Source organism: Motacilla alba, chromosome 3, assembly GCF_015832195.1.
Source record: "Motacilla alba alba isolate MOTALB_02 chromosome 3, Motacilla_alba_V1.0_pri, whole genome shotgun sequence".
NCBI classification, from domain to species: Eukaryota; Metazoa; Chordata; class Aves; order Passeriformes; family Motacillidae; genus Motacilla; species Motacilla alba.
The window spans coordinates 14,608,818-14,625,056 of NC_052018.1; the positions used below are offsets into that span (position 1 = coordinate 14,608,818).

Below are 16,239 nucleotides of genomic sequence, written 5' to 3' on the forward strand. Positions count from 1 at the left end.
AATTTTACCTGCCGAAGTTCTTGGAAGCACAGTCAGAGCAAGAAACCTGAGCTCAGTAAACCAGAGCACACTTTCCTTGCAACAGACTCCTCAAGTGCTCTAGCTCAGTCAAAAGGTTCAGTGAAAAATTAGAGCCTGAAAAACACAACTTCACTTCTAGTCGGTATCCTAGCTTTCATATAAGATTTTATGATTTTATGGTCAGACAGTTTACTGAGTTATAAATTCCAGAAACAGAATACAAGGAATTTTTACTGCCAACATTTTATTACTGTCATTGATCGTATTTTGTGTGGATTTTAATAATTTCTTTTCAGGACAGGTTCTTAATGCCACAGTCTAATTCCGCCTTTCTGCACAGCTGCATAACTCCACAGCTTCACAACTGTAACTGTGTGAGTGAGAAGGCAGCACAGCTTTCCTGTTCCTCTGTGCAATAATATTTGAAAGAAGATTATTTTTGTTTCCATTTGTTCCTTTTGGTTTTCTGTTGTGCCTAGTTTGATACAAGTATGTAGAATCCACACAGATGCATACAGATCACACACTATTTATTTATCAGATAAAACTTGTCCTGAATCTTCTGAGATTTCTGGCTCTGTCTGAGAGGACAGCTGGGTCCAGCATCTTGAAGTCACTTCTGGCAGCTGGCAAAAATAGCAGCCTTGCCACCAAGATACAGCCTGAGGTTTTGTGTTCAAACTGACCACTAAATCACAGCTATGATACACTTTCACACAGCCATTCACACTGAATTCACAAATTCAGCCTGTGGCTTGAATTTTGTAATTTATCATCCCTCTGCTTATAAGGCATCTGGCTGCAGTAGCTGGTGAAATAAAGTTGCTAATAGAAACCCCTGAACCCTTCTGTTGCAGGTCTGGCTTTGGGCAAAGGCTTCTAAATCTTTCCACTCTTATGTAACGAAATGGGCTATTTATAGCACCCCACTGCAGGAGAGTCCTAGCATTAACTGTGAGCTGATAACAGTTATCAAATGAACAAATGTGCCCAGCTATGCTTCAGACTTAACCCTAGGCTATATGCAAATTCAGTGAGTAAGAAAATAATCAGACAATGGAAAAACCCTGGAAATAAGGCACAGAGTAGAGAAATAGCCTGTTGCCAGCAGGTGGTCTCTCACCACTGTGTCACTAAGTAGGCAGCATGCAAAGACAGAAAGGACTAAAAAGTGACAGCCCTCTGTGCAGCCCACCAGGCATTGTCAGCTGGAGGATTAGGGTATCACAGGCCATGGCTGGACAGTGTGTTGTTTTCAACAGCAACATCAGCATCAGCTGTGCTTGCCTCTGTCTCCCTCTTTATCCCAAAATACAACACGCAAGACTGTTTAAAGTCTGAAATACTTCCCTAAAACAATGTATTCTGAGGACTCAAGAATAGCTGTGGTATTCCAGCTGAGAGTTAAGTTCATTGCTGCATGGAGTTGCCTTTAAGCTTCAGGAGTATTGGGAATGAGTGTTATTCCTGTGTATTGACCAAAACTAGCACAGCTGCCAAACTGCTCTGAATGCCTGGCATGGCAAAGGGGGTGCCAGTTCGTATCACAGGACAAGCATTAGATGCAGGCAACCCAGTCTCAGCTCACTCCAGTTGCTCACTGGGCCTATGGGGTTCTGCTGGGCTCCCTCCAGCCTCTTGCTGCTGGCTCTGACCTGCTCCTGCTCCTGAAACCCTGGCACTGCCCCACTGCAGCCAGTCTCTGATGGGCTGACTTTCCACCTGATGGGTGTCTTAGGGTGACAGGACACTGACGTGAAAGGCATCTGGAAGAGATGTAATCATCAGAAAAAATGATGTTTACTTGGACTCTTTCACGCTTCACATTAGAAACTCTGAATCTGAAGTGGCCCAATAGCCAAGTCACCCTCAAGTTGTAGAGGAACTCTTCCAAGAGAAAATACCAGAGCACTTGAGTTACCAAGATGCTCAAGTTACTCATTTCTGTTGTACACCAAATGTTAAGACTGTAAGCACAGAAACCCATTTATTAGCTATCTGACAAATCACATTTTCTTTCTGGAACAATTTTGGGGAAGGAAATTCAATACAATTATTCTCATTTCAGATAAACAGGGAAATGCCACGCCTAATGAATTTCAATGGCATTCCTGCCCCTACTGAAAGGTCTATTCACCAAATTGAAAAGATAGGAACCACTGTTTGTTGGAGTATTTTTCCACTGTTCCACCCTTTTCTTCTGATAAATTTTCTTTCAAGCTGTGATGGGTAAGTATAACAATCTATCAGAAATAGCATTTAAATAATTGTAATATGCTGCATAATGTTTATTTATCAAAATTTTCAAGAAGTGGGCGTGCATCTTTCCCAGCACACTGTATTCCTGAAGCCTTTGTCATTTTCTGTACCATCTGATTTCAGGAACTTCCTGCTTTCCCCAGGAAGCACTAACAAGTGTGGGCATTTCCCCTTGGCAACATAAATGAATCCAGTGGCTGCTATTCCTAGATCAGTGCATCTGGTGTCCATGTCCAAGGGTGACCATCACCAAACAGTTCTGATCAATACACCCATAAATGGAATAATGATTTTGTTAGATGTAAAAGCACCTTTCTCCATAATTTGCATAAATGATGACAATGTTTCGCAGACTTTTCCCAAGGTTCTCATCCCCACTACCTGCTCCCCATCCCACCTTCTTGCTGTCACACCCACACAGCCAGGCCAGTTTCTTTGCCTTCTTCCCAGTGTTCCCCAACCACTCCAGCAGCTGCTTTTCCCTCACTACCTTCCCATTTTTGCACTCTCAGGACTTCACAGCTTTGTTGCTTCTTCCCCAGTTGGTGTTTTCAACCAAAGACAAATGTGGAATGGTATGTGGCTGACACAAAATTCACAGAAAATGTTGTCAAGACTCACAGTTCATGTAGGCTTCACATCAGTTTTTAGATTCCTCCTCAGTCCATAGCCTCTGTGACATCCTCTAACAACAAGTCTCACTGGATAATTATGCACTATAAACTGAAGTTTTGATGCTAGTTTTAAACAATGTCCTGTGATTTGACTACATGGCACAAGTTAAAGAGGAGCAAGTTGCTTTTTATAAACAGCATTTGCAAGTGCTGTATCATAAGAAGGAAAAAAAATTGTCATCACTCCAGAATATTTAAAAATAGAAATATTAGCTCATGGTAGCCTCTATGTGAACTTTCTTTTGCTGAACTGACAACAGTCATCTTATTTTTAATAGAATAATTTAATAGAATAATGAATAGAATATTTAAATATTGAAATATTAGTTCATGGTAGCCTCTATGTGAACTTTCTTTTGCTGAACTGATAACTGTCATATTATTTTTTAATGGAATAGTTTTTCAACTTAAAGAGTAATTTAAGATATTTTTAAATACTATCACAACTCTACTGTACTGGAACAGCATCACTCTCTTAAAATAGTTGCTTTTCACATTACAGTAGTTTCCATGGACAAATCTTATGGAGCTTCTCTCTCTCTATTTTCTCTCTGTAAAGGCTTTTGTCTCATAAACACCTATGGAAATGTATAGCATTCATGTATATTAAGAAAGCTTTATTGAGAAAGCAAAAAGAAAATCTACCAAACAGAAATGCTGAGTCATATCTCTCCCTTTTTGCATCCCCTGCAGAGGTAAAGTTCAAGATGCTACAAATTCAGGCCAAGCATGATTCTAGTGGGGGACTTAAGAAGGGTACACAGGGCTGCCAGCCTGCCCCACCACAGATGCCATCTTGCCTGGGAGAGAACTTTGAGATTTATAGTTGGTAAATAAACAGCGTTTACAATAATTTAAGGTCTAGTAGAGAGAAATCTCACCATCAACATAAAAGAAAAGGTTCTATGTGTTTGCAAAAGCCCATTTATGAAAGTGTATCTTATGATGCAGAATCAGCCCTGTGATTACTGCAATAACTCTGAGCCAATATCTGTTCTCCTAGCTGTTAATTATTCTGATAGGTAGCAACAAGTAAAAACCCACTTTCCTGTCAGTCCTGTTGTTTCTAAGTATAAATAATACTGTTTAATTATTGTTAATGATGCCAGTCATCATTTTCCACAGCACAGCAGCTCACAGTGACAGAGTAATACTCTTATATATATATATGTATAATACTTCATAATACTTCAGCATTTAAGTACATTATCAATACATTGGTCATGTAACAAGTGTGGGGAAATTTCCTTCAGTTTATATTCCTATGTAAATCTAAATCAAAAATTTCCATTTCCTTGAGGATTTTAATCAAAATCACATTTTTAATGAAGGTGCTTTATGAGGTCTTTCTTTCTTAAAATCGTGGCAGTTGATTCCCAATGCCTTTTTCTCATAGCACAGGAGTCTCACTGTTATATCTGACACTCCACCACTTCCTAGCCAAATAATATGTCAGCAGTGGACAATGTCAGCATTTGGACTAATGCCTCAGAACTGCCAGAGCTGTGTCCTCCACAATCATCAATGGTTATTCTGGGAGCTGTCAAAATAGGACTGGAAATGTTATAAAAGCATTTGCAAACTACCAGAACCACTGAGTATTTATTCAGGTGTAGACTGGAGCAAGGATAAGGGACAGAAGAGAGTCACCAGGCAGAGGATGGATGGGACTAGTTTTACTTTTCACTGAAGAACTGTATCCTTAAGGAAGTAGGAAAAAGGGAAGAATATGTTTGGGGTTTTTTTCACACCAGTATCCAGAATATTTCTGTGGTAGCTGATGAATTATTAAGACTGGTTGCTGAGGGGATGATGTGGGAGAGGAGAACTGTGGCAGGGGGGTGGAAAGGCAGCATGGCAGCTGGGTGTGGTGTGGTGAGAGGCTGTGCCATGGGGCTGTGGGTGCCCAGCAGGGTGCAGGGCTGTGCTCTCTGGGCAAGCCACGCATGGCAGAGGGATGCAAGCAGAGGTTGGGCTTTATGGTAACTGTAGTGCTTTACCACCCTGAGAAACAGCTCTGGCACAGTCATTCCTGGCACAGGCACTGTGGTTGTGGCTGGGGGATGGACCACAGGAAGGAGGGATGGCTCACAATCCTCACTCACCCTCACAGCCAGACCAGAGCAGCAGCCCATGGCAGATAGCTGGGTCCTGTGGAGCTGGGTGCTCATGACACCTACATGAATTCCAGCTTCCATGGAAATTCAGATTCTTTTACACTGCACATAGGTCTCCCCTGCCCAGGGTCCTTGTGCCCCTGCAGACACTTCCTACTGCAGCCAGGAGCTCTACTTGCTTCCCAACTTCTTCCATGCTGCTGGATCGATTCATAGTCCCCATTTCACTTGCTCTTCAATTTCTACCCTGGAGAGCTGTCCCTTGACCCATCCTTTGGGTTTGTTTTACCTTCCTTTTTGTGTGAGTGATACCTTCCACCACAGAGTGTTGCAGATACAGCCTTTGCAAAGCAACCCCCTCACAAGCAATGTTTAGCAACTGCTTTTGGATGCAGAGTGGGAGCTGAGGTCTGTACATTCCCTGTCACCACAACAGGAGACACTTGCTAGGGAGGGATGAAATCCCTTACGTACTCCAGTGATTAGATACCAGATATTAGTACTTAAGTGCTTGTGAAGAGCTCTTTAACAGAGAAGAGAGGATGGTAAGAAGGAAAATAATGTCACCTTTCCAATAACCTTCTCTATATTTGGACTCTGTCTTTTACAGAAGCTGAATCATAAGCTACTTCCCTCTCTGACAGACAATTCAGAACATGCTAATAATACTATCTGCAGGTGATAATAGTGGATGACTAAATCAGAAAGCATGGAAGGTGCTAGAGAAGAAGGCCGAGGCTATAAAAAGTTTGCTATCACATTGTCAAGTGAATCCACAGACTGCAGAGTTCTGCTTTCTTGCCACATCCAAAACCAGAAAGGAAATGCTTAAAAGATTTGTGTGCATGATGGGCATGGGCAAAGTTTTCTCAAAAAGGTCACTGGGACTGAAAGCCAATGATTCCTTCTCACGAAAGAAAGAGAAGTGTGGATCTGAGACCTGGGTTCCCAGCCCTACACATGCACATATGGTAAAGAACTATAGCACCAAGGGCTGCAGCACAGGATGCCAGTCCCAACCAAACAGATTTGCTTTAATTTATCATTATTATTTATCTGAATTACTTTATCATCTCAGAGTCCCAGCTGGACACAAAACCTACATTGCCCTCCCCATGAAAGCTTACCCTTTAGGGGGGCTTAGCTTGTAAACTAGGTCAGGGATGAAGAAACTTTTGGATGGAGCTCTGGAGGCTGTCTCTCCCTGAGTCATCCACCATCCTTTTTCAGCCTCCTGTGAGCAAAATGCTGTGTTTTCCAACCATGTGGGTGCATAGATGCTCCCACAGCATGACAGGAATTACCTGCATTTGTCAAAGTAAGGCCATATCTGGTCTTATTACAGGGTGTGCTCTCCAAGACAATGGGCTGTGCATGCAACTTTCATCACATACAATTGCTCATAAATACAGTCCATGATGGAGAATGATTGCACTTGGTCACACAATAGACACAGGTCTGCTGAGGCCAGGCCCTGGGACTCCTATCAGGTATAGAGGACACTGTATGGAGAAAAAGATTAACATGAAACAACACTCAGGAGTATGATGGCTTCAGGTGACTGTCAGCTGTATTTTGCAAAGTTTTGGAAACTTTGTGGCAGAAGAGAATGTTAAGAAAGGACATTATTATTATTATTATTATTATTATTATTATTATTATTATTATTATTATTATTACTATTATTATTATTGTTATTTTGTACTTTAGGGCCTTTTTAATTTCTTGGAGAAAATGGATGTCTAAAGACTGAAAAAGCAAATATCAAACCTAAAACACAGAAAAGTTCATGGACACTTGGTATAAGTTGTTTAAATATTTGGTTACAGGAAAGGAAATTCCAACTCACTGTCTTTCAATCTGAGTTCTTGCAAAAACCCTTATATTTTTGAGGCTGTGTTGTGGTTTAGGCCATTAAGAAGTACTGTATTTTCTCTTGATCAGTTCAGGTCATTCCTTAATTATATTAACTCCTTTCAGCCAGTGCTTTTCCTCTGTTTTTTTCCACTACAAAAGTGTGCGTAATTATTGGTCCAGTACATCACCAAGACAGATGTCCATGCAGCATGAACTTTATTTATAAAGACATAAATGTCACACTTCCTTAAAAAAAAGTTTAAATTAACTAATCAACTGGTGAAAATTGAACAGTAATACTATTTACATAGGCCAATGTTCACCTTCCTTCACAAAACTTAAAGTGAATTCTCACTCTGAAACACAAACAACGAAATATAGAAGCACACTGATTGCCAGCAGTTTCCTTCTAAATAGCAATCCACATCTCTTACAGAATTCACAACTTACAGACCTTACATTTCCTCTGTAAATTAACCTAAATTAGCTCTTTGGCACCGTCATACGGATGCCTGCGTTTCAAGGCCGGTACTGTCACGGACTCAGCCACCCACTGGCATTTCATCTGTATAAAGCCAATGATCCCCTCACTGGTGTATCCAGTAAGAAAGGCCTGCCCAAATATTAGATATCCTCTGACAATGTCTGTACTCATCCTTCCTACACCTTGACTGAGTGACATTAACACTGATTCCATAAAGACAAACGGGAAGTTGCAGCTTAGACAGCATCCCCAAACACCGAGACAAAGACAGTGACCACTGATTTAACATTTAGAGCACATGAAATATCACAATGCCTGGTGCTGTTCAAAAACATGGGGTTTAGATTTTCACCTGAATTTCTCAGCATTGTAATCTCCATTTTCTCACTCCTTTGAAGCACCTTGGCAAGAAAATATCCCCAGAAAGTGTATTGGGAGTGTTTTAGAACCATTTCATAGGCTTTCCTGAGTGCACTTGCCTCAGCTTGAAGTCTACAGCCAGTCTTCAATTTAGTCACAAAACATTACTGTTCTAGAAATAAACCACTTGCAGGTCAGTCCCACCATTTGATCTCTTCAGTTATTCAAGTTAATATCAGTGTCAGGTTTAAATGTTCAGATCTCATTTTACCATCTATCTTGTTAACTCTCTTCCTTATGCTAATAAAACCAGACATATAATTAGTCTTCTACTCCAACAGTCCTGCATGGTAGAACTATCCAGTGTGGCATTTATTCCAAAAATAAAAGCTTCAACTGAGTTCCTGCTGTTAAAGAAATATACTTTACAAATCTTCATGTAAAAAGCCTACCTGGATCAATCAGAAGCAGTATACAGAACTGTACCAACTCCTGTTGCCCTATGCCGACTGTCTGATAAATAAGACTTGTAAACCAGAACCTGCTCCCAAATTTACATTTCCTATTTCTGGAACGTGCAAAAAGTTTCCTAACCCTTTTCTTTATGAACTTGTATGTGGTCTTCTTTGTCACAGAAGAAGTGCACTCATTGCCCTCTCTTCTGCTATGAAATGCTTTCCACCATGTTAAGTCTCTGTGTCTCTATCAGGAATTAGGGATGACTTCCATCAGAACATTAAATTAGAAAAGTCACTTCACTGTTTGTAAATATGATCTTAAGCTGTCTGATTAGATATCATTCTAATGAACAACAGAAAACAGTCCAGTTTCTGTTCAGAAAGCAGAGCCTCTCAAAAGTAATTTCATGAGATGGTGGCAATTGGTGTCTTGTGTCATTCAGGAAATGTGTCTCTTTTCAATTAAATATGTCGTCCAGTCAGGAAGAAAAGTGGTCTGTCCTCTTTGGCATTGGCAGTCTGGAATTCGTCCCGCAGGCGGAACTGCCATTCGTCTTCCAGCTCCAACCGGACAACAGTCTGGCGGAGAGAATTGCGATCCTGGCAGATCACACACAGGGTGGCACCTAGGCAACGAGTTCAAAAGAAACTCCCGTGAGTATCCCCTTTGTTCTCAGATCACCCACCTCCCACCACCCTGCATGGAGAACTCCACGCCTTTCGCATCAGAAGTTACAAATGGGCTTGGGAGAAAATTAAGCCGCTCAGGTAGGACTTAAGGAGAGCTATGTTCAGCTACCTATTTGTCAGGATCCTCTTGTGTAACTTGAGATACCTCATAATCATCTAGTAAACAGGACTAGAAGGACTTTCCATGATCCTTAGGGTAGGAAAGGTAAAACTGGAAGGCCTAAAGAGGTCATGATGGGTCCTGACAGCAAACTAGATAAAAGCCCTACATCCATTCCTGTTGTAGCCCTCCCGATCATTACCTTTGTTGTGTGAAACCCTCACTCACCAAAACCCACACGGCAATCATTGTGATGGCTGACTAAGCTCTTTGTGCTTTGCTGCCCAGAAATGGTCTAAACATGTCTTTAAAACTAATCACAAATTAGAGTGGTTTTTGGATTGGTAAACTCATGTGCTGGCAAGAAAGAATCTGGTCTATGTGGCTACAGATGCAAGCAAATTCAGAATGCCAGACTAAAAAATCATTCAGTAACCAATGCCAACTGTCCTGTCTGGCATGCTGATAACCACTTTAACTTGCATGCATGGCTTCATGGCTTCTGAGAAAAGTCCTCCTTTAAGAGAAAATAATTACCTCACCAGCATACAGTAATCTAAATGAGAAATGGCGAGGTAAGTGGCAATGCCCAAGACAAAAAAAATCCTGTGAATATTATAAAAAGAAACAAGACAGAGAGTCACACACAGTGTTTAATTCTTATGTGACGGGTTAGAAAATCAAGCAGACTGCCAGGGGAGATGGAGAAATCCCAAAGCAAACACACTTTATGCTACATGATATAAAAATTGACTGGTTTATGCAAAATGAGACTGACTGGTAGCCTCTGTTTTGGCTGCAACGAAGAGCGCAGCAGTTTATAACAGCTCTGCCAGTTTCAAGAGGCACTAACCATGGTGCTCTTCTCCCACTGACAGTTATAGCTGAGAGAAACAAAGCCCCAGAGCACCAAATCCCTAAGATAGCAGCAGAAGGATCCAAAGGAAGTTTGCAATGTGACTGTCTGCAACACAAGTGGAAGTTAGTTGTCTCCACTGCTGCACAGCATCATGAGGTTTACATGGAGAAACTGGGTATCAGGAGTAAATCTTAAATGAGCCAGTTTCCATTTGTAAAAATAGAAAATAGATTTTGATAGCTATTTGTCAATCACCTATTTTCTATTGAAATTTAGAGAAGCTACAAGAACAGAGTAAGTGAATGATTCAATATTCAGTTTTCAAACAGAGTAAGGAGTTGTGCACAAACTCTAGGCGTGACGATATGGATCCAATATTCCTTCCCACTTAGAAATCTGCAAAACTTCTAGCACTGCTATATACCAGTTTACTACAGGGCAGAGCCAGCATGATCAAGCATCAAAGTTGGGTGGGACATATAAAGACAAATATGAATACATGCATATACATATATATGCATATATATTAAATAAATACAATAGATTTATATTAAATAAATATAATAGATTTAAAACACAGATAAAATAGATTTTCCCCACATTCTCAGAGACCATGTCAGGTAATTCTTTGTAACGAAATTATTGCAGCTCACCTTTAAGAAAATGAAACTTCTTCAAAAAGTTAGCCACAACAAAGGAGTCACAGAGGTACAGGAGGAGACCACTGAATGTCAAACCAGAGGAACTGATATTCAGAGAATGAGGCCGAGAACTCACGTAGCAAACTGCAATCTGATTGGGAGAGGGTGAAAAAAAATTAACATCTTCAAAGCTTCCATATGAAGCTTCCAGTATCTCCACTTGATTCAAATTCAGGCTTTCCTTCCAACTCCAAATATTGTGAAATTTATAGTTCCTTCCAAACCATAGCACTACTTATTAACAATATATATATAAGGACAATTCATAATTATGTATTATTAATGTACTATTATTATTATTATTATCATGAGGCTTATATGTGATAGAGTTTGAAAGCTGCAGTAACAATAGCTCCCTACAACCATAATGTTGTGACCTGCCCAGCACATTTTATTTATATGTGAGTAAGCACAGTAACTCTACAGTCAGACATGAAAAGGACCCTTAGAAATTCCAAATTTCATTTACATTATGATTACTCAAGGATTACTCAAGTCAGTAGAGTTATGCATATACATGAATTTATGAGGTTTCCTCTTGCCTAGTTTGTTTGTATGGCTACTCCTGAAATCCACTAGGAATGGGAACATTTACAGCACTCTTTCAGGATTTATAAATTCAGATTAAGGGAATCTTCCACACACGGCTTTGTTTCAAAAGTGCCACTGTACTACTTAGCTGGGATACATCCTCATCTGGCATGGATCAGCATGGTTGAGTGGAGGAGGAAGGCTGAACCTCAGCAACTAAGACTGTACCAGTATGCCTATTCCATATTGCTTCAATCCTATTGTATCATATTCCAGCTGAGGCAGCAATTCCAGAATGAAATTATTTCATGTGCTGAATGGGTTAGAGCTGAAAGGATGCAATGGATGAAGACAGTAACAGTACAATGCCCTCCCACAAAGCTTGTTTTTCCAAACATGGTGGAAACAAAAGCCTAAGAACTCAAAATGTTGTGGGAGCAGCATACCTGGGAAGGTTATTACACAGCTCTTCGGAAGAGAAGTTCAGTAAACCCAGAAAGACTGAATTTCATTTGGTATTCAGTGAAGAGATAAAACAGTCCCTCTCTCCTGAACCACACCACCCTAGTACCAAATTTCTGTTGGCATATTTGAGTTGAAGTACAACCTTGGCTTTAGATCCAGACTCATCAGAGAGAGCCAACAGCTCCTGAGACCTAATGTCAGCTTCTCCCATTTCCACTGCATGTCTAGTATTTGATTCTCTGCCTCAGCTTATCAGTCTGAAGTGAACTAAAACATCTGTATATTTGAAGTGCTTTCTAAGGGTTATCTAGTATTTGTAAAACCCTCTTGTGGAAGAAATTTTCTGTAGGAAGAGTCAAATTATAGCAGATTGAGAAAACACTTCACAGTCTATATTAGTGTTTAGGACAATTCTGGGATTTCTCTCCATGTACTTTAGTTAAAGCCTCTGACAATATCTCTGTGGGACTAAGAATTCGAATTTGACATTATAGGGATGTACCACATTCTTCAAAGGAATACATCAATAACCCATCCAAAACAGAGCCTACACATTTCTAGAGCTACTTGGAGGTTGTTTTGTTCAGTACCTGTGGTCCTAAGTTAAGGTAACAGTCCACAGATAGCACAGGATGGCTATAATTCTTCAGTGAGAGAGGGAAGAAGCGATGGCTGTGATACTGGAGATACTTTTCAAGAAGCAGCTGAGCAGGTGCTGCCAAGAAGGTGTGCTTGCTGTCAGGAGCACAAATGTACTGAGCAGGGGAGATTGAAACTGGAGTGTCAGATACCTGTGAGGAAAAAATATTTCTCATACAGATCAATCTTAATCAAGCTGTACTTATGTGAATTCTGGTTTGTATGAAATACATCCCTTCCCTAAAAATCTATGTTTTACATAAGAAGAAAAGTTATTCAGCAAAAAATATCTGCTACCAAAACAGCTTCAGTTTCATAAAATTATATTTGTGTTTATATTGTTTGAGGTTTCTTCTTTGAAATCAAAGTACTCCTACCTATGAAGTCACATGAAGTTGAGCAATTCTATAGCTGTAGATAAAATTCACATAGTGAATGGTTGCTTGGATTGCAAAGACACACTTTACGTGTTTTTCGAAGTTTTGAAGGAAAACTATTAAGAAAAGTTGTACTTATGACAATAATATTGTGGATTTCAGGAATAAATAACTGGAAAAAGCCCCATGTGGCAGACATACCCCAGTACTAGCAACAGATGATGCACCAAAATACCTCAGGTCTCCTCATTAAAAAAGACAAGAAAGGAAAACAGAATTTTAACATCAGTGCAACAGAGGTCTCAGTTCCCACCTTAGACTTTATGTGGAAGGATCGTTGTCCTCCAATTGCAATTTGCTTTTTCATGACATTGAAGTGGTTGAACCGACAGATGAGAAGGCCAGCACTGTGGACACGCAAGTTGAAGTCAACATCATCACATGTAAATCTGGAAAGAAAAAATCAAAACAGGTCAGGGGAATGTTCCTCATCACACTGACAAATAAAAGCACTCACAGCCTTTGATCAGCCACAGAGAAAGGACAGGTATCACACATACCGACCCTCCACCAGTGTCTATTAGCCAGGGAAAGGGGCTTCAGCTTTCTAGTAACAAACTAGGCTGGCATCAGTTTGACAGACCAGAATGAGGGAGGAAAGCACTTAGGGCAGGAAAGGATCAAAAGCATAAAGTGAAAAGGCAGTAAATTGCTAAGGAAAATACCCAGGAGTTAAAGCATTTTTTTGCCTTTTACTACAATAATGGAGTCATAAGAAATTGTTACACACATTACTACCCCAAATATGGTCAAGGAAATTTATTTCTTTGACTTCCAAGGAAATGGATGAGGCCTTACATTTGATTTATCAAATGCACAGAAGTGTCTGACAACTCATTTTCCCCTCAGAATATGAATAGCTAGCAATTTTTTCGATGTTCCTCTACAGAACTAATGTCATTTTATTTTAGAAATGAAAACTATTTGAAGGCAGGGAGTCTGTATACAAGAGAACTGCTGAGACATAGGAAAAGATTAGCAGAATGAGGCCAAACATCCCTGAGCTAAATTTGACCCATTTAAAAAATATGAGGGAACAGAATAAAAGGTAAACTCCTAAAGCTGACTAAATTCAAATACCCTGATCTCTGGAAAATTCAGACTCAGTTCTCCATTTTGAGTATATTTATTGCAAAGGAAACAGGATGATGTGCACAACCATTGGATTGACATCCAGGGCTTGAATTTAAGCTAACTGAGCAATCAGTGCAACAGTCAACATCAGTGAGAAATATGGCATTCAATTAAAGGTTTTTAAAGTTTTGTCTTTGATCTTAGCAATATCTACATGGTTATTTGATATCCCTGACTGTCACTGTCTCTGGGTTTTAACACGTACCTTTTTCCCTGCCCAGGCTTGAAATGCCATACAATACTTCACACTCAGCAGTACCCACAGAGGATTAACTTGAGCCTCATGTGGTTCAAAGACAGAGGCAGGAAATGGGTGGTGTGATGTGGCATTCCTGACATTTTAACATTGTTGCTTGTACTCATATCATTTTGCTTTATTGTCATTGTCTCCATTTGCCCTTCATACATAATGCTTCATAAGGTAACACACTTAGGCAGCCTGGGAGCACAGTTCTCTACTAGGAGATGCACAGGGGCAAATTTGTTCTTTTAAGACATCGGGCTAGTGACAATAGAAATATATAATCTGTTTATTGACAGAATAATGAACACAGAATGCTTCCCTGCAGTTATAAGTAAGCTTGGGCCTCAAAAGATACCTTCCTGAGTTAGTAGAGTTCTTCTGAAAAGCACAGTGCCTGGTGTTCAGTTACCTCAGTGTAGCTGTGTAGAGCCATTTTAATTACCTGGGCTATCTCACCCAGCTTACAGAAAACCACACATTTCATGTCATACCTGCCAGCCCCATATGGATTTCTTCCATATTCTAAGGCACTGAAAGACCAGTTTTAGACAAGTGAATCCCATTTCTAGTGATATATATACACTTCATTCTTTTGTAATAAATGCATGTCCCTCAGAAATGGGAGGAAACCTACAGTTTATTTCACACAGATCAGTGAAATTCTGTGAAATTATGAACCTAGTGAATACAGTTCTGTTAACTGTGGTAATGCTGTGCATGATAAAATTATAATCTGGTATATCCTAAGTGGCACAATAACTGAAAAAGTGGGATTTCTGAGGCAGCTGAATGTGAGAAACAACCACCAATGGGAACAAGACTTTTTTATTATTTTCTTCTGATTGTCCTGATGAGCACACATGTGGTATGCTGCAGTGTTGCGCTGCTCAGGGTAAAAAGCCCAGACATTTATATCAGAATGAGATTTGGTTATGCACCATTCATCCATACATCCCTGTTTCCTTTGGAAGGGAGAGCAGTCAGGCAGACACGAAGGGAAGTACATTATTTACCAAAGGCCACTTGGAGTAGACCAGTGCTGCAGAGTAAACTGCTGTCTATGCTGTCTATCCTGTCTCTTTGTTATCACTGTTTTATTTGGAACTATAGAAATTAATGTCTTTTTTCAACTTCTGGCAGTCTGGGAAGGATTTGAATCACCAGTAAGAAAACAAAAACTGTCTGTATGCCATTCACAGCCTCCCTAAAAAAAAACCAAGAGCTTTGTTTGTTTTTGTAAAAAACGTCCTTTATTGGTTCATCACCTCTGCTGAAAAGTGCAACTGATTCACTTACCTGTTCTGATTGTACTGTACATTCTGTGTCAGATCCACATTCAGCATAAGGAAGTCATGCACATGGCAGCAGGAGAATGGTTCCTTGATCTCAGCGCTGTTTGTTTTACTGGACCATTTCCTCATTCCAATTAGGGCATAATGGGTGACATTGGGAGTTGCTTCAATGTGTTGCAGAATTTGCTTCAGGGAAACATTCCTTTCAGTCCATGTATAGTCACTACAATAATTATGAAAATGGGTTAAAAATATATAGAGAACATTCAGAATCTCTTTCAGCTGAAGAGCAATTCTTAACAATTGGAAGTTGTTATGACTTTCAAGTAGATGACTTCAGTGTTACTTTACTGTATTTTTTTGTCTCTCACTATAGTTAAAATTAACTAGTGCTTATATAGTGGGGACTAGTATAACAGATCGGAAACTTAGTCTAGATCTCTCAAAATATTCACTCAGAGCCGTAAACTTTTAAAGTTAGATAGGTAATATTCCAATGAATGTTGGAGAGTTGCTGACTTGTGCCATAACTTAGGCACAAAGTATTAAGATTCTTCTAGCCCACCCCTAGAATCCATAAATCTCAGTTTTCATTGAGTGTCATTCTCTCTGAAAGTTTGCTGTAAATTCTGCATAGTCTGTTCATGGAATAGATAAAAATATCTAGCACAAACAATATTCTAAAGCAATGAAAACAAAAATGCTAGATCAGGGATTTGGGGAACTCATAAAGGAGACACACAGACTGGGACTGACGAAAGAGCCAAAGGAAATCAGTTACACAACTTGCACAGAACTGTCATTTAGCTTCCCTAGAAAAACCTGGTGAAAAATGGACATGTTGTCCAGTGTGTCAGGGAGTGCTTACAGAGTCTGAAATCTGCAGTCCAAGTAACTCTAGCTTCATGGCAAGGGCT

General features: G+C 39.9%; 1 protein-coding gene across 4 annotated transcripts in view; it reads right to left on the minus strand.

The window, feature by feature from the left end:
• Positions 1 to 6,915: 6,915 nt before the first annotated feature.
• GREB1 (growth regulating estrogen receptor binding 1) overlaps positions 6,916 to 16,239 on the minus strand; it is an 88,358-nt gene continuing 79,034 nt past the window's right edge. For 2 of the 4 annotated variants that reach the window (XM_038133606.1, XM_038133604.1), the window contains 5 exons: positions 15,327 to 15,545; positions 12,906 to 13,041; positions 12,167 to 12,367; positions 10,533 to 10,671; positions 6,916 to 8,856 (listed from right to left, as the gene is read on the minus strand). In XM_038133606.1, the coding sequence (XP_037989534.1) occupies positions 8,693 to 8,856; positions 10,533 to 10,671; positions 12,167 to 12,367; positions 12,906 to 13,041; positions 15,327 to 15,545 (859 nt within the window). In that variant the 3' untranslated portion in view covers positions 6,916 to 8,692. The remainder of the gene's footprint in view (positions 8,857 to 10,532; positions 10,672 to 12,166; positions 12,368 to 12,905; positions 13,042 to 15,326; positions 15,546 to 16,239) is intronic. The other 2 variants (XM_038133605.1, XM_038133607.1) reach the window with 1 other exon arrangement.